The sequence below is a fragment of the Danio aesculapii genome, chromosome 4 (genome assembly GCF_903798145.1).
Source record: "Danio aesculapii chromosome 4, fDanAes4.1, whole genome shotgun sequence".
NCBI classification, from domain to species: domain Eukaryota; kingdom Metazoa; phylum Chordata; class Actinopteri; order Cypriniformes; family Danionidae; genus Danio; species Danio aesculapii.
In genome coordinates this window covers 8509903-8529699 of record NC_079438.1, presented here as the reverse complement: position 1 = coordinate 8529699, position 19797 = coordinate 8509903, and the positions used below count along the sequence as shown (strand labels likewise).

At 39.5% G+C, this 19797-nt stretch overlaps 1 protein-coding gene and 2 pseudogenes across 1 annotated transcript in view; 2 read left to right on the top strand and 1 right to left on the bottom strand.

The window, feature by feature from the left end:
• LOC130222018 (NACHT, LRR and PYD domains-containing protein 12-like) overlaps positions 1 to 11957 on the top strand; it is a 43498-nt gene extending 31541 nt beyond the window's left edge. The window contains exons 9-12 of the mRNA XM_056454621.1: positions 4941 to 5114; positions 6545 to 6718; positions 10757 to 10803; positions 10978 to 11957. Of these exons, the coding sequence (XP_056310596.1) occupies positions 4941 to 5114; positions 6545 to 6718; positions 10757 to 10803; positions 10978 to 11522 (940 nt within the window). The 3' untranslated portion in view covers positions 11523 to 11957. The remainder of the gene's footprint in view (positions 1 to 4940; positions 5115 to 6544; positions 6719 to 10756; positions 10804 to 10977) is intronic.
• LOC130222044 (zinc finger protein 721-like) overlaps positions 1 to 19797 on the bottom strand; it is a 495527-nt pseudogene that overhangs the window by 398221 nt on the left and 77509 nt on the right.
• Positions 1 to 19797, top strand: part of LOC130222067 (gastrula zinc finger protein XlCGF57.1-like) — a 184776-nt pseudogene that overhangs the window by 144722 nt on the left and 20257 nt on the right.

The window sequence follows — 19797 nt, the reverse complement described above, 5'->3', positions numbered from 1 at the left end:
TCATAACAGAAAAATCATAATGGATATGAATAGTCAGTGACTGCTTCATCAGGTTTGTAAAATTTAATTGTAAAACTCTTTAGATCATGGTGATGTTTGAAGTGACAGACATTATGATTGCTGACTATATATTTTGAAATGTTGAATCCTAACCTGGGACGAGTGTCATCATGACATCACGGATTACATCATTACACTGTAGTGTAAAAGATCTGGTTTATTGAAATGAACTGTCTGAAAGTTCAGTTCGCTTTCGGATGGGGAACTTCAATGCTATGGTGGATTTTTAATCCACGTATGGGGATTTCGTTCAGTAAGCCAATCATCTGAAAGAGTATGTAAACTGGCCAATGAAATGCCAAGTGAATTGGCAGCGTCAGCTTGCGCACCTGATGCTTGTTGCAATCAATTTAGCATAAAAGCACAGCGAAGCAAGATGAGGCATCCTTTTCGCTTCAGAGACTTCTACAGCCTTCTGAGAGAGTCGATGATGGTTTCTCCTGCTTATATCCAGCGATTTCGAGCAAACGAAAGCAGTCTCCTGGTCCAGAGTGTGTACATGCAGCGGCAGGCGGTCAAGTTGGGCTTCTCCCTTGCCTGGCGTTTTTTGGGTCCGGTCCTCCAGAGCGGTGCATATAAAGTTGCAAATTTCCTAAAAGAGCAACACAGTCGCGCAGCACGTCCTTTTAAGGATGGCGCTCCGACCGTGCGTTTCTGGATGCGGTGGTTTCCTGTCCCTGTATGATGAGCACGAGCACTGCGTTGCATGTTTGGGGTCCAGCATGTTAATGCGGTGCTCGCGGGCAGTTCATGTTGTCATCGCGATGCCATGTCTGTTGCGCAGTTAAGATCGCGGCTAGCCCTTGCAAAAAGGCGAACCACCCCAGCTGTCCCCTGCACTGCAGCGGGCACTCGGGCAGGTCTGAAGGTTCCAGTGGGAGATTATCCGTCGACTCCGGGCCCGCAGACCTCCCGCTCCTCCAAGCGCTCCATCCAAGCTTCTAGCGAAGGAAGCAATCCGTCTAACCAGATGGTAGCCCCTACGCTCGATGACACCGGGGACCAGACATCCACTGCTGCATCGGAGGGTGGGCTTTCATTGTCCAACGAGTATCCAGAGCCGCTCGCCCCCTCCGGGCAGTTGAGCGCTGTCAAATCCTGAAACGGACATGTTAGCCGTGCTTTCCCGGGCTGCTTCGGCCATGGGGTTGGAGATGGTTTATCCCCCAGCTCTGCGGCCAGACCGACTAGATAGGTGCTACATAGAAAACACTCTTGACGGTGGAGCAGCCAGGGGGTATGAGGCGATTCCTCAGGTCGAGCGTGCCATTGCTGTCAATCTTTGTCCGTGTGGCGCATCTTCTTTGCGGGGTCGCCTCGTATCCCGTCCAAAGCCTGTAGGATATCTGCCTCCCTCGAAGCTAGAGCTTACAAGGCTGCGGGCCAGGCTGCTTCCGCCTTGCACGCTATAGCCACCTACCAGCGTCGAGCACCTCGGAACCTTGAATGACCTCTCGTTCTACAGGCCGGAGTGCCTCTAGGACAGGCGTGCAGTCATGTTTTTGTTTCAACAGATGCTTCCAGCATGGGCTGGGGGGCTGTGTGTTGCGGGCATGCAGCTGCGGGCCTGTGAAAAGGAACCCAGTTGCATTCGCATATCAATCGCCTAGAGCTATTGGCTGTGTTCCTCACTCTCCACCATTTTTTTCCGGTGCTGGAGCAGCAGCACGTGCTGGTCAGGACGGACAGCACGGCGGCGGTGGCATATATCAACCGCCTGGGTGGTATTCGCTCTCGCTGCATGTCTCAGCTTGCCCGCCGTCTACTCCTCTGGAGTCATACGCAGCTGAAAACGCTGAGCGCCATTCACATTCCAGGTGAGCTCAACCATGCAGCCGAGATGCTCTCACGAGTCCCGGAGAATGGAGACTCCACCCCGAGTCTGTTCAGCTGATATGGGTGCGATTCGGGGAAGCCCAGATTGATCTGTTTGCTTCCCCTGAGAACGCTCATTGCCAGTTGTTTTTTTTTTCCCTAACCAAGGGCTCTCACGGCACGGATGTACTGGCCCACAGCTGGTCTCGGGGCATGCACAAATATGCGTTTCCCCCAGTGAGCCTGCTCGCGCAGTTACTGTGCAAGGTCAGGGAGGACGAGGAGCAGGTCCTCTGGCCCAACCAGACTTGGATGTCAGAGCTCCCCCTCCTCGCGACAGCCCTCCCCTGGCAGATCTTTTTGAGAGAGGACACCATCTGGCACCCTTGCCTCGATCTTTGGAACCTCTGTGTGGTCCTTAGACGCGGGGAAGACAAGGGTAACCTACCAACTGCGGTGGTTAATACCATTACTCAGGCTAGAGCCCCCTCTACGAGGCGCGCCTTTGCCCTGAAGTGGAATCTATTCACTAAATAGTGCGTCTCTTGCAGAGAAGACCCCAGAGATTGCCAGATCAGCGTTGTGCTTTCATTCCTCCAAGAGAAGCTGGAGAGCAGGCTGTCGCCCTCCACACTCAAGGTTTACGTGGCTGCCATCTCCACTCATCATGGCGCGGTGGCTGGCAGCACCGTGGCAAGGCATAACCTCATCATTCGGTTCCTCAGAGGCGCTAGGCGAATTATTCTCATGCCCTCTTGGGATCTCGCCTTCGTTCTCACGAGCCTGCGTACAGATCCCTTTGAACCACTCGACTCAGTATCTTCAAGATTGTCCCTGAAGACAGCTCTGCTGGTCGCATTGGCATCGATTAAGAGGGTCGGGGACCTGGAGGCATTTTCGGTCAGTGACTCGTGCCTGGAATTCGGGCCGGCTTACTCTCACGTTGTACTGAGACCCCACCCGGGATATGTGCCCAAGATTCCTACCAGATTCCACTCAGTCAGTAAAGTTCCCCGCTTAGGTGAGCCCTGCAGATTCCTCTGAGGCCAACAGTACTGACTCAGCGAAGGAGTCACTCGCTGGCCTATTACGTTGTAGTACTGGTCAGCCCGCGTTTTGGATATAGATGCCCAATAGGCAATCCCATGTGCTTTTTCAGCCACGATGCAGTCCCCCCTCACAGGCGGACCCGTGTCTTCCCTCTCCGCTAACCATCTTATTATATGCATACTCCCCCTTCTCAGGGCTAGTCCATATATTCTGCCATCATATCTCCCCATTTGGGTAGCAGGTGGCCTCCGCAGCATCCTCCCCTTCGGGACTGCACACTTTCCCAACGTACTGTTCCTTAGCTGTAGGTATCAGTCTCTTCAGCTTAAAAAGGTTGCTGGTTGGAGCCTCGGCTGGTTCAGTTGTCGTTTCTGTGTGGAGTTTGCATGCTCTCCCTGCATTCGCGTGGGTTTCCTCTGGGTGCTCAGGTTTACCCCACAGTCCAAAGACATGCGGTACAGGTGCATAGGGTAGGCTAAATTGTCCGTGTGTATGGATATTTCCCAGACATGGGTTGCAGCTGGAAGGGCATCCGCTGCGTAAAACATATGCTGGATAAGTTGGCGGTTCATTCCGCTGTGGCGACCCCAGATTAATAAAGAGATTAAGCTGAAAGGAAAATGAATGAATGAATGAATGAATAAATCATTTTATAATTATTTAATAAAATAGTTATTCAGCTTAATTTGTAAAGAAACCTTTAGTGTGGCAGGATCAATGATATTTTTTATTACAAGTCTGTAAGACTTATTTGAGTTAATATTTAGGTTATTTACTAATATATATAATTTAAATCATTCATGGAGCTGAATGCAGTAAATAATCTGTATAAAAATTTTGAAAATAAACCTGTGCAAACAATGTAGCCTTTATAACCAGATTATTTAGCAAAAGATGATACTGCAGTAAAGTAGTTGTAGTCTTTTAATAAGCATGATATATACAAGATAGAGAAGGTATGAAAAGTTCATTCTTTGTATTGAAATTTGTGAATTGGAATTTGCAGATAATAAACCCAAAACACATGTGGTTGTTGTCCTGCGGTGAACTCGGCCAATCGTGTAATATCGGGGTCGTCATTGCAGCTCCTCCAGTTGCTCTTCAGATCCTGCACCGGCTGAATCAATCGTCTGATCTTGGAGCTCTGTCGCGGTACTTTGATGCCACATTTGACAGTCACATGGCGTCGGCGCAGCGTCAGTCCGGACAACATTTCTAACCAGCATGCACCACTTTCGATCAATCTGCGCAGTGCTGCATGAAGTCGAACGCACCTATTGTCACAACCTCGGCTTGTTCCTATTATCCCTATGACTGCTCTCCCTCACCATCCACCACACCCGTGAACTATCACCTGATTACTGTCACCTGATTACACACCTGACCTATCACCTGCACCCGCAATCACCCATGCACTATAAAGACTCACCTCATTCATTCACCACTCTGATGGTTCTCCTCATCGGCTCGCCCTCTCCCTCTTCCTCTTGTACTGTTCCCTGGGTGTCCTGCTTCTCCTGTGGATGCAAACACACCTGCTTATGGGAAGTGCCTACAGCTATGTTGGTGTATTACTGGAGATCTGATACTTACCATTTGAAATGTGTGTGAGATCGCTCTACCTCTTCAACACCACTTACATGTTTCATCTCTCATAGTTGTATTGCACAAATAAATACCATTAAAGCTATAACCACCTTTGTCTTCCTTGTGTGACCATGACACCCATATCCCATTTGTAAAAATATGGTATCAAGATTTCAAGATGCAGAAGAAATTCTGGACATCAAGTTCAGTATTCTTGAATTCACAATGCAGAAGTTCAAATCAAAGATCAGAGGTCTTCCACAAGGAAGAGTACATGATATGATCTGAAAATCTAATCAAAACTATATTAGATGGTTTTTATTATTCAGTTTTTTAAATAAAAATTGTCTTGTTTTTTTTTTTTACATGAATCAGATGAATTACTACAAATCACACTCTTAATCTAATCTGTTTTTCTTCTTTCTCAGATTGGTCATGTGTAATCTAACTGTTTGGTCTTGTGAGAGTTTGTCTTCAGCTCTACAATTCTCAAATTGTGTCCTGAGAGAGCTGGAGCTGAGTAACAATGACCTGCAGGATTCAGGAGTGAAGCTTCTCTCTGATGGACTGAAGAGTCAACACTGTAAACTGGAGACACTGAGGTAAATGATTTTCCTCTAAACAGTGACTACAGAAAGATTGTTACATATTGGGTTAACAAATGTGGAAACATTTGCAGGGATGTGATCAAATGTGGTTTATTCCTCACAGCAGATCTGCTTCAAGTAAGCATAAAAAGTAGAAAAAAATAAAGACTCTCAACTGAACTAAAAATTTGATGATTTTTTTAATCAAGAATGATTAAGGGGTTTAGATGCTAACAAGATTATCGTAACAACATGTAAGCTGCATCAGTTTATCACAGATAATGAGCACAGATGGGATAGATGCACATTGCTTTGGTTTTATAAAGTTTCAATTCAAGTTTATTTGTATGTAGCTTTTTATAATAATTATTGTTTAAAACAGTAGGGGCTGAACGACTTTAGATTGGTTGACTTTAGATTCAGATAAGTTGACTTTTTTATGCCATCAAAGTTGAGTCAACGTCGACTAGTCACTGGTGACGTCATCAATTAAGCACAAGATACAAATTGTTTGCAACATGCCACAATTTTTGATTTATTTGCAGGAAATATATACACATGTTGCTCATAACACATTGCAAAAACAAAGCAACATTACCAATGACTAATTTTAGGGCAAACAAATGCATTGTCAACACTGTTCATTTTGTTAATAATGCAATATTAGCATGGGCTAATTTTACTGCTAATTAAAGTTAAAGCATTAATCACTGCAGGTTCTAGTAAGAATGTAACAATAACAAATATCTTAGTGCAGAAGTAATGCATACATCATCAGCACACATATACATGTGAAGTTTTTTCATATCAAAATAACGTACGAAAGACAAAATCTTTAAGCAACACTTCATAATCAATAGGGAACCTAACAGGCAGCCAATGTAAGAAAGATAAAATTGGGGTCATTCTGTCAAATTTTCTAGACCTGGTAAGAATTCTGGTAACTGCATTTTGCATTTAAACTGAAATTTATTATTAAAGGACGCCGGGCAACCAGCAAACAGAGCATTACAGTAATCTAGCCTAGAAGTCATAAAAGCATGAACTAGCTTTTCTGTGAGACAAGTATTGCTGAGATTCTGATTATTTTAGATGTTTCAGAAAGTTGTTCACAAAGTTTGAGTCAACAAAGAGCATTGCATGTTTTTTATTTTACAAAAGCACAAAATTGTTGTTATTGTGAGTGTGGTCAAATCAGGGTACAGCCTTTACAGTTTCATGTGATGATCTTTGCTCTGTACTGTCAAAAAGATTATTTTAAGAGCTTGTTGGGTATTTTGGGTGTATTTGCTGATCTCAGGGGTTGATCAATAAGGAGAGGTAATCAGGATGTGTGTTTTCATCACTGCTGTTGACATTAGCAGAAACAGCAGTAAGCATCTTCAGAACACAAAGAGATGTGTGATTGTCCAACTGTGTGATGTGGACTATTGCTGTGTTTGTAGATTGTCTGGCTGTATGGTGACAGAGGAAGGCTGTGGTTTTCTGTCTTCAGCTCTGACTTCAAACCCCTCACACCTGAGAGAGCTGGATCTGAGCTACAATCATCCAGGAGATTCAGGAGTCAAGCAGCTCTCTGAACAACTGGAGGATCCAAACTACACACTGGACAAACTCAAGTATGTAGAGCATCACTGGCCTTGTGCTTTTACACTTAATGGCTTTAAAAACAATCAAAACTATTTTCGTGATATTCAGTTTTCAGTTTTCTGGCATATACTGAATATAAACAGCTTGTAGAGTATAGCACTAATGTCTATGAAGAGCAAGTAATTCAGTATCAGTGAATGTACAAGGGAAAGTGAGGGAGATGAACAAACAGGAGAGATATACAAAAGGGAGATGTACAAACGTTGTTTTTTAATATTTTTTTATAAATAACATTTTTGTAAAATACTTCTTCAGTTTGTTTCACTATAAAACACTTCATATTATTCAATGCATGAGAAAATTAGGCGGAACTAACAAAACCGAAAGTGTTGGTGGAAGCAATTGAGTGAGGGAGCTCATATGACAGGTGCATGCGTGGAGACAAGTGCTGTTACAGTTGGAGAACGTGATTGCATGCATAAATTTTAAAGTTGCAGTGAGTGAGAAAGGGGAAACACAGTAGCACGTGGTCATCTCTTTGACACTGATGGTATGAGAAATAACTTTCTAATTATAAAGGACTCATACATGCCTCATACCTCGCCTTATTCATCATTATGTGCAATATAGAAGTCTATTGTGATTTTTGTTGCACTGTGGTTGATTATTTTGTGCATTGTTTAATGTGTGATCATTAGAATTTTCATTCATTCATTCATGTTCTTTTGGCTCAGTCCCTTTAATAATCTGGGGTCGCCACAGCCGAATGAATTGGTTCGAGCCTCGGCTGGGTCAGTTGGCGTTTCTGTGTGGAGTTTGCATGTTCTCCCTGCGTTCACGTGGGTTTCCTCCGGGTGCTCTGGTTTCCCCAAAGATAAGCGGTACAGGTGGATTGGGAAGGCTAAATTGTCCGTAGTGTATGTGTGTGAATGAGTGTGTGTGGATGTTTCCCAGAGATGGGTTGCGGCTGGAAGGGCATGGATAAGTTGGTGGTTCATTCCGCTGTGGCGACCCTGGATTAATAAAGGGACTAAGCCGAAAAGAAAATGAATGAATGAACTAGAATGTCATTAGAACATTTATAGTGTTTTAATTTTATAGTGAAACAAATTGAAAAGGTCTTTTAAAAAAGTTCTTTATAAAAATAAATCAAAACAAAGTTTGTATTAGAGCAGTGTCATGGGTCAGGTTTGATCTGGGCTTCTTTGTCATCTGTTTTCTGTTTCAGCTGTTGCCCCTTACAATAAGTGCTGGCGCGCACACATTACTCACCTATTGCACTTTTGATCTGATTCTTTCCACTACATATACTTGCCCTTTATTGAGGCTGATTGCCAGATTATTGTGATTACGTGTCTACACACTCTGTGATGTCCTTCTCACCATAGTTGTTTCCTATTTATTAGTCTAAGTCTAGTGCTGTCTAATTCTCGTACATTGTTTGACGTCTTACCTGTGATCTGCGCAGTCACTCCATCATTTTGAATCCACTTCTACCTCCGTGATCGCCAGCCTCAGCACCTACTCCACTGCTGAGGCTCTCCCCTCATCACGGGTTCCGAGGGTGAAGTTTCTGTTAATGAAGCTGCTTATGTTATTGCCAAATTGTTAATAAACTTTTAGTTTGAGCATATCCTATTCTGAGTATTGTCTAGCTTTGACAAGTGGATTCTCACATTCTTTCAGAAATGGACAAACACGAGAGTGAAGCACTGACATCAGAGTACAATACGATTAGCTAGTGTGAACGTGTCTTCTGAACTCGGGTGCACTCCCGTGAACCGTACCCAAGTCCTCCTGGAAGAGGTGGTCTGGGGTACGGTTCACGTGAACTCTGGTCCGGTTCACTTCTAGTATGAATGTAATTGTACTAAATATCGGAAGTGAACCACCAACGGTACAACAAATTATCGTTTTCATAACGTTCATTCATGTGTGTGCGCGTCATGGACTGTACCTTGGTGATAAGCCGCACTGAACCAGGGCAAGCACAGTGATAATGTCTGCTTGTCTCCTCCAAAAACAGCTTCTGCAGACATTGTGCTATGTTCTATGGATACAAGTAGAGCTTGATGGTTTTTACACAATATTTAAAATATTTTACTAAGACATCTAAAATATTGTAATTTTTTATTAATTTTTTTTGTATTATTAAATGTATTCAAGTTGTTTTATTTATTTATTTGATCGGGCAAATAAAAATATTTTCCATCTGGGTGATTTAAAAAATTGCTTAGCCTTTAGCCATTTATGTGTAAACTTTCATTTATAATGGTCTTTAATTTAACTTGGTGAAAACTGCAGAAGCCCTGTTTATGATTGTGTAAATATTTAAATATTTATGTGTAAATATTTATATCACTGAATACAGAAAGTCACATTACAAATCACATACTTTGAGCTCAAAATTGTTCAATTATTAGTCTAATTAGACACAGTAAAGACCAATTTCACAGAAAATGAAAGTATGCATCATAGTTACAGTATAAAAACATTACTGTAAAATTAAATAACATTAAAAACAAATACACTTACTATGATTTTATTGATCATGCTTTCATTTAATATTATTTTATTTTTGAAGTGCGGTTTTGTAAATTGAATGTTTTAATGAATCCTTCATTATTTATATCTGTCTTTTTATGTATGTATGTATGTATGTATGTATGTATGTATGTATTTATGTATTCATGTATGTGTGTGTCTATGTATGTGTGTATGTATATGTGTTAATGTTTATATATATATATATATATATATATATATATATATATATATATATATATATATATATATATATATATATATATATACACGTGTGTGTGTGTGTGTGTATATATATCATAGGTGGGCATAGATTAAAAAAAAATCTAGATTAATCTTGGAATTAATCTAGATTATTCTAGATTAAATTGGCTCATTTGAATTCTGCTGAAGGCATTCAGAATATGTGTGCTACCCAAATAATAAGCCAGGTGGCGCATTAGACCAGGGGCTCATCTCCTGTTTCCAAAATGCATCACAAACTGCTTGAGAAACTGTTCTACTGTGATAATTGGGGATGAAAATAAATTATGTTCAATATGTGTTTGTACTTGTTCTTGTGTTTATTCAGTTAAACATGTATTTTGAACTGTAGGCCTACATAAGCTCGAAACAGCGATTTTTGATCACCTTAATCCGACTAAAGTCATAACTGAACTAAACAGAAATGGAATTAAGATGTGAAGTATGCATATATTAGTGGCATTACTGAAGTAAACACCACAATCAAACTATTACCGCCATGTAAGACTTTTCGCCATATTTTCTGACAAGATCCAAGACACAGGCGGCTGTCAGTAAAGGACATCACACACGAACACACACACACATCACGAAATGCGGACGTTTTTTTCCTTTCCATTTGGCGTGCGTTATTAAATTCCACACACTCTCGTCAGTCCTTACTTCTTATTTGTGTCTAATAACCAAGTTTGTCATGGGGGCATGAATGAAATATTCATGAGTTAAAGTCAGGCATCCTGCTGATTTGATTCAGGAGGGCACTTTTTTGTCAGACGGCTCACCGGTCAGGTATACATCCGCGCTAAAATATCAAGGTGAAAGTCATCATAGCTTGCGTAGAATAGACCCAGCTCCCAACCCAACTTTGAGAATAAATTAACGGCGATATTTTTTTTATCGCGTGATAAGAGTCTCAGCATATTAACGCCGATAACGGCCCACCACTAATATATACATACATACATACATATATATATATATATATATATATATATATATATAAATATATATATATATATATATATATATATATATATATATATACATACACACATTTTACAACTACAAACACACTAATGTTGTTTTTAATGCATTACTATAATCTATTATTCATCATCCAATCAGAATCCAGCATTCAGCAGACACTGTAAATGTCTTATTGTAATGAATCTGCATAATGAGTGATGTTTGATCAGAATAATTCTGACTGCAGATCTGCTGACAAATAAAGTGTGTGCAGTGTTTGTTTGCTGACTGATCGACAATCTGTGTGTTTACAGTCTGGACCATGGAGGAGAGAAGAACATTACAGCAGGACTGCACAAATGTACATCTACACACACACACGCTCACCCTCTCTCACACACACAAGCTCCCTTTCTCTCACACACACACAGACTCTCTCTCTCTCTCACACACACACACAGGCACACACACACATGTACACACAAAGCTGTAGTGAGTGTTGTTTTGTTATAAATGTGTCTCTTCTTGTGTTTAGATGCCTGTTCTCTCACACTGGATCCAAACACAGTAAACACTAAACTCATTCTGTCTGAGGAGAACAGAAAGGTGAAATGTGTGAGAGAGACGATGATAAAGAATGTGAGACAGTCGTATCCTGATCATCCAGACAGATTTGATGGTGTGTGTCAGGTGTTGTGCAGAGAGAGTGTGTGTGGACGCTGTTACTGGGAGATTGACTGGAGTGGAAGTGGTGTGTGGATATCAGTGTCATATAAGAGCATCAGGAGGAAGGGAGCAGGTAACGAGTGTGTGTTTGGATCTAACGCTCAGTCCTGGAGTTTGCGCTGCTCTTCCTCCAGTTTCACATTCAGACACAATAACACACACACTGATCTCTCAGTAGAGCGGCTCAGCAGTAGAATAGGAGTGCTTGTGGATCACAGTGCAGGAAATCTGATCTTCTACAACATCTATAGAGACACAATGAGCCTCATCCACTCAGTCCAGACCACATTCACTGAGCCGCTCTGGCCTGGGTTTGGGGTTTATTATCCTGGATCATCAGTGAAACTGTGCTAAAGACTGAGAGACTAATGAGATATTTACCCATAATCCACTGCAAGATCAGTCAGTAGCAGTGAGATGTTATGCAACCTCTTCTGTGTGTGTGTGTGTGTGTGTGTGTGTGTGTGTGTGTGCGTGTGTGCGTGTGTGCGTGTGCGTGTGAGCAATGCAGATTTATTGTATTTCACAAACACGATTTTTTAGGAGCACGTCATTCTAACATACTGTAGATTTATATTCTTGGTTTTTCTTGTGCACAGATAATACATGTCAATGTCAAATTAATTAGAGATGAGGTGTTTATGAGATGATGAGTATGTAGAATGTCTTAATCCTGTCTGAATCACTTAAATATATCATCAACAGCTCACAAGACTGAAATGAGCAATAGATTTTTAGTTTCTAGAAATTCCAAGAGCAAAAAATATCAAGCAAGTAAATTTAATTAATAAAGGATAAATGAAGTGTAATGTATGTTTATGCTGTACTTGTGTTCATTTAGTTAATGTATTTCAACTGAAACAATGAAAATACATTTATTCCAGGATTTATTGATCTTTGTTAATGTTAGTTAATGAAAATAAAGTTCACTGTTAGTTCTTGTTAACTCTCAGTGCATTAACTAATGTTAACAAGCACAACTGTGGATTTAATAATGCTTTAGTACAGTGCTTAATTTGTAAATAAATAATTCCCAGAACAAAAACAGGAAATAAAAGTCACCATGACCGATATCCACCAAACAATTTCAGTTTTCCTGGAACATGACGTCATTAAACGGTGATAGCACATAATTATTTTGTGGCATATAATGTTATAGGTCAGTCATGGATAATAAAAACCTGTAGGGTTTACTCCCGCGTATGAGAAACAAAGTCAATCACATTAGTCTTACAAGGATTGGTACCAAGGAATTCCTCCTTTAACATTTTCATTGGACCTCGGATTTCATAACCAAACACTAATTCTGATGGACTAAAACCCAACGAATCTTGCCACGCTTCACGCACTGCAAATAAAACAAGGAACTGCTTCGACCCATTCGTTTCCAGTCTTAACACAGAATTTACGGAGAGCAGATTTTGATGTTCAATGCCAACGCTCTAAAGCTCCTTGTGACTCTGGGTGATTTGCACTTGATACAACATGAGAAACTCCCAATGCTTTTAGTAAATTTTTAAACACATGAGAAAGAAAGTTTGAACCCTGGTCTGTTTGAACAATTGTTGGCAAATTGGCAAATTTTGTTAACGCTTTTGTGACTGATTTAGCAGTTATTTTACTTAAAGGAATCACTTTTGGAAAATGGGTAGCGGTGCACATAACAGTTACTAAATACTGGCAACCAGATTTTGCACGAGGAAGAGGATCAACACAGTCCACCAAAATTTGTTCAAATGGCTCACCTACAGCAGCTATAGGACAGAGAGGAGCAAGTGCCACAGATTGATTCGCAACATCCAATTTTAATCCTGGCCAAAAGAAATGGCAAAGCACGGAATCTTTCCAAAAATAATGCCATTTTCGCGGACACAAAGAACTAATCTCAGCACTTGTGTGACATTTCTGCAATGTTGGAGCATCCCTCTGCACATCAATCAAAGCTTCCCGAGTTATAGGCAGATCAGTACCAAGATCAAAACAAACAGACAAAGTTGCCGTTTGATCTTTAACCTCAGATTCTGGAAACATATCATCTCCTAGAATCTGGGAAAAAATAGAGTCCTTAAGACAAATATTTCCTGAACGATCACATTTTATTTGTTCTCGAGTAGTAACAACACTAGGAAAAACTTTAGGCAAGTTTTCAGCGCATAAATCAAGCGGTGTTTCGCTAGAAGGAAGATTAGTCACCTGCATGCATAACTTTACCACCAGCAAAATCATTGCCCATAATTAAGTCAATTCCCTTTACTGGTAACGATGCATGCACTGCTACCTCAAAACATCCAGATGCCAACTCCGATGTTACCCTCACACGATGCAATGAAACTGTTACATACCCCATTTCGATGCCTTGAACACAATCTTGCTGGTCTCACATGCAGGCACAAAAATCTAAAGTGTCTGCTTAAATAAAAGACGAAGAATTAGTACGGATTTCCTACGATCTTCCCCCTCATTCAGTGATATAAATCTGTCGAAAACAAAAGGTTTGAAGCATAGATCCGGTTCGGGAATGGAAGAAAAAGGCAAAGTTTTGACTGAAACCAAACCTCGAAGCTGCATTGATTCCTGTTGCTACAGTTTTTGTTTTAAAATACGGAATTCAGACATTACATGTCCCATATTATGGCAGTAATGACATTCTTTTCGAGATTTTAAGTTAGAAGAAGCCCACACTTTATTTTCAGGAATTTTCTCATTCTCTTGTACGGACGACACATTCTCACCCAGTTTTGTGCATTAACGCATATTCATCCGCTAATACAGCTGCTTGTTGCACAGTGCTGACCTTCTGTTCGTTTAAGTATAAATATACCTTACATGCTTTTACCCAGCAATCAAACAGTATTTCTTTCTCACACGAAAACTCAACCTAAGTTTGAGATGCAGATTTCTGCGTAGAACAAAGACACTGTCTATAATGCTCAGAAACTAGCTCATATGCCCGCAAAATCGCAGATTTCATAGCATCATACTGAATGCTATACTCAACAGAAAATGATGCACAGACCTCCTGTGCCTTACCTGTTAATTTGCATTGAAGCATCAAAGCCCATACCTCGCTTGGCCACTTCAAAGCAGTCGCAATCTTAATAGATGTCACAGGAGTTTGTGTTGATAAAAAGTCTGAGCAGCCTGTAATTCTAACTCTCGCATATGCACTTTCATATCCGCATCAATTTGATACATTTCAATCTGATGTTCTGAATCATCCTGTCTTACTTGAGCTCAATCTTGTGTTTCAAGTTGTGTTGGAATATCAAAATAATTCCATGCGTGTTCAATAAGTAAAGGTCTGGAGAAGGTTTTCTTCAATGCCAAAAGTTATGTAATTTATTAGATACAAATCAATAATTCGATGACAGAGCTCTGGGTTACATTACCCCAATGCAGTACAATAATTATGCATCTAACATACAACTGATATTAACAGGTGGAGTTTTGGTGTAACGTCACTTAACAGTCATTCTGCATTCCTTTGGCTCTTGTACCCCAGACATACTTCCTCTTTCTGCAACCCTTCTCTGCATACCAGAACTGAACAATTAGGTGCATCTTTAATATATTTCACAACTTCTATAAGCATCATGCTCCTTGTGACCTGTCTAGACTTCTTATTAGACAGCAGTCTGGAACAAAAGCCCCCGCACTATATTTATTCTTATTCTGCTGTTTCCTCTTGTCAGCAGTTCCTTCTATAAGTATGCAGCACAGTAAAAAAGAAGTATGCCTGGTCAATATGTGGTATCATACAAAAGAAAAAGATTGATTAATCTGTTGTTAGTCTAAACATTTTTTCTAATAAAAAAATAAAGACACAAAAGTGATAAAAATAAGTAAATTTTTTCCACAATTCCCCCTTTTCTGCTCCTCTCTGGAGCTGACAACAAACAGATAATCAAATCCCCACAAAAATTTTCAACTGTCATTACTGCAGGCATTTGCCTAAATCTTTTTTACCTGTTATTCAAAATAATCGTTAACATAGTGCTCGTTCATTATGTTAGATAATGCCCATAACCCCTTTTAACTCAATTTCTTTAACTTTTTTGGATTCACTTTATAATCTCCACACTCCTGGTTCTCCTCTTCAGTGGTGCAATCTCTTCCCTCTTGAAGGCACTCTGATATCTTCTTACTATAAGAATTATACTTGCTATATTCAGGCTTATTACTACCAACTTTCAATTATCCCGTAACTAAAATTTTCACATCTTATACACTTTATCAATAAAGTTTTTTTCTCCCAATAATACTAGAATTAAAATAAGAATGAAAATATTAAAAATGTAAACAAATGATTAAAATTAAAAACTCCAACAAATAAAAATATGATCAAAAGGAAATCCACACCCATAAAGATATGCTCCAATAAAAAAAAAAAAAAACACAGTATGATTAAGATCTAAGATCAACACTTGTGTAAATATGATTGGAATTAGAAATTCAAAATTCTAACAACATAATTCACATCAGAAATCCACCTCTACAAAATTATAATCAACTTAAATAGTTCAAACTGAATTTCAACATTTTAAAGTCATTATAGAACAAATATTCTATAGATTTAGGACGAAAAATCAACACTTTAAAGTAGGATTAAACTCATGTGAAAGATTGAAAGATTCAGAACTCAATCGTAACAATGTTAGTAAACTGACCAAAATTCATATATATTTAAACCAGATTTTTTTATTCTCAATGTCTTAAAATGTGAAAATCAAAAACACAACACTGACTAAATGTCTTCAAATAAAAAAATTAAAAATGTCTTCAAACAAAAGAATCTTAAAAACATAATAATGGTACAAAATAAAAAATTCAAAACACATAAAAATGTCTAAACATAAAAGATGAAAAATTCAAAAACATAACGTGTGTAAAACAAAATAATTTTAAAATGTAATAATAATAAAATGTAAACTTTTCTCCAATCTAAGTTATCCAATTTTGGAATGGAGATGCTTATGATGTTATTTCCTTTACAGTAATGGTAAATCAGTAATTTATTTTTTACATTTTTTCTATTTTAGAATTTAACATGGTGCTTTGTCCCCCTTTTTGTGTTGGCTTGTGTCTAATATACAGTTGCACCCATGCATTGGTGTTGGTGCGTGTTCAGCTTCTACACCAATACATGCTTACACACTCCAATTAGGGCCTACTCACACTATGCTATCCGAACCGTGCCCAGGCCCGTTTCCTGGATCGTTTGAGAAGTGTAAGTGCTCTGAATCGGGCTCAGGCACGGTTCACTTGGCCAGCCCTGGCCCGGTTGGAAGAGGTGTGCCAGAGCGCGGTTCACTTGGGCTGTGTGAGTGCAAAACACGCCAAAGCCCGAAACTGAAAGCAAGACGTGACTTTTAAGGGACTGTTTCATATGGATTTATTAACCGTTCTTTCTGTTCAATGAACACAAACTGTCGTAGATTAATAAAGACGCAAACCCCTCACTGCACGAAAGCTGCATACCTTCAGCAAACCTCCTAACTCCTGCAGCATGAGGATTTTATGATTGTTTATGAGCGTCAAAAGTGGCTGATCTGTTCGGCGAAATGTTTGACTGCGTGTTACTGCATATCAAACCACTAAAACAATATAACTGAAGAAATCTCAACTGTGCTGAGCGAGAGCGCTTACTGAACAGTGCATCAACGATGACATAAGCGTGCCCAGGCCCGAATGTAATGTGAGTGTGGGCCGTCGGGGGAGACGAGACAAACATGCTTTGGCCTGGTTCAAGGCAACTGTACATAGTGTGAGTACGCCCTTCGTCAAATGTTCCTTTTTGTGTTTTATCCCCCTTTCGGCCTGGGCCTAGCTCCTGGTCGCTTTTACACCCCTATGTTGACTGTCAGGTTAATCCGGCCAGCTTCACATAAATTGTACTTATCTTCATAGATAAATTTGTCATAACATAGTATGAGGCGCCATGTAGGATACTTTTAGATTTTCAAAACAACATATATGAAACTTGTGTATATACATATTAACTTGACGCACGCATACACCCACACACACACGCACATACATTTAAACTCCATCTATGCAAACACTACGACACACGCGCACATACATATATACTCCATCCAGGCAAACACACCCACATTAACACATCCGTACCTTCCATACACAACCATAAAAAAGTTGCGCAAACTTCTCAAACATATATATATATATATATATATATATATATATATATATATATATATATATATATATATATATATATATATATATATTACTTGTGTATACACATATATGCAAGTGATTTCATATGTGAGTGCGCATGAATTTTTCACTGTAAAAGGAAGGTATTTCAGTATAACAGGAAGTTATCTCAGTTCATAAAAAAGAAGTAATTTCAGTGTAAAAGTCACAGCCAAAACGAAATATATCATTATTTATAATTATAAGCATGTATCAGGTAATTTCATTAGCTGTGTTGTAGTGAAATCTATCCTATCTTCAAGCTTATGAAATATAAATAATGTGATTAATTGAGGTATTAGGTCTTTTGATTATTGAAAACATGACATGACTGCCCCAGCAAAATGTTTATTAAAAATCCTAAAATAAATGAAAGCAGTAGGTTTAATCAATACACGGTCACATATGAAGTATATAATATTATTTATTATTAGAATAAATACATTGTTGTCTAATATGATTTTCTGTATGGTGTCGCAATCCTTAATGGGTTATTTTGGTTCCACACTTCAGTCCAGAAGGTGGCAGGAATGCACATTGTTGGTTTGCCAGCTGCCATTAATCAGAAAATAAGACGAAGTAAGCTATTTTGCCACGTTTCTCCATTTGAATGACCATGATGAACAGTGATAGCGCTAACGTTACAAACGCAATTAACATTTTGCGAAATGTTCTTGCTTCGCCGAGTATAATTAGATCCATATCTAATTCAGTGGAGTCAAATGTGTCCCCCTTAGCTGAAATGCAAACAGAATCTGAATTGCACAATTTGTTTCGGCCATCAAGACCCAGCGCTCAAGGTATCAGGCAAATGCCAACATCGTCCGGCGGTGAAGGACCACGATACCATACTCGCCAGCAGTATGGTAATTGGCAGTCTCGGTCTAAAAAAAGGTAAGAAATAACATGAACTTTAAGAATGTGGTGGTGGGGGGATATTTCACTAGCACAGAAGTTCAGAAGTAGTTCCTCTGGCGATTCTGACCATCTTGCCTTTTCACGAGATAAGAGAGCCACGATCGTCACTTTGTCTTGCAATGCAAACGTGTAAATCGCAACAGCAATGCCCAGTTACAGTCCCGCGCTTCCACCATTTTGGAGTAAAAGCAAACCGGCATCCACTGGACCTTGTTGTTTTTTTAAGCACATTAAAGCTGAAATACAACATGAACGATAGCAGTAACGTTACATAACATACAATCACTACACAAATAATCATCCAACACCTTTTAATAGTTTTTATAGGCATAACGTTAGTGTTGTACCACACGTTTGTTCTCTCGAAACCATTCTGAAAAGTCACTTTCCGTTGAAATTATTTGTAACGATAAAACATTAGCATAATACAAATTAATTCTGCGCTGGTTCGAGCCTCGGCTGGGCCAGTTTGCATTTCTATGTGGGGTTTGCATGTTCTCCCCATCTTGGCAGGTTTCTTTCGGGTGCTCTGGTTTCCCCCACACTCCAGAAACATGAGGCTACAGGTGATTTGGGTAGGCTAAATTGTCCGTAGTGTACGTGTGTGAATGTGTATGGATGTTTTGACATGTTGCAGCTGGAAGGGCATCCGCTGTGTAAAATATGCTGGATTGGCGGTTCATTCCGCTGTGGTGACCCCAGATTAATAAAGGGACTAAGCTGAAAATGAATTAATGAAAATGAATTATTTTGTTATACTTATAGGGTTTTTTAAAGTATCGAGTAAGGTGCCAATTGGTAACGTTACAGAAAAAAAAAAGTCCAAAAGTTCATTTCCCGCTAACAATTGAGTGCATTTTCTATTGGAACATTTTATTCATGTGCTCAATAGATATGGCTGTGATTATCCGAGAAGATGCCCCCCTCAAGTTTTATGTCGTCTTAATAGAACAGTGAGAAGTCGTAGTAAAGGCTTTAAAACCAATTATATTTTTATTTTATCCCACTGATGTGAAAAGATTTAAAGATGTCAAGTATTTTATGACATATGCTGTTGAAGCTTGCTTTAAGCTCTTTGTTTTTACTGGCCCAGGGCACAATATCATCGGACATTTAACAAAGATATCATATTGTTGACCTCCCCTAATGATAAAACTGTTGTAAAACAAAGGAAAAAACAGCACTTGCATGAGATTGGACACATATTAAATGCGTTTGAATTTGACAAAGCATAGGACAGTACTATGGTTTTAAGAAGAATCAAAGAAGGCTTCAAAGAAAAAGTGCCACTCGATGTAGGGTAAATGTTATTTTTCTTTAAGTTATAAGTATTGTAATTGTACTACTGTGTGCTCATATGTTTTACTGAGTCATTATTTAATGATTTATTAATACCAATGATTTTCATTTTGAGTAGTTTGGAAATACTTATGGGATGTGGTAACAAGCTCATTAAACCGAAGTTAACTGAAGGTCAAGAACTGGATGGCAGATT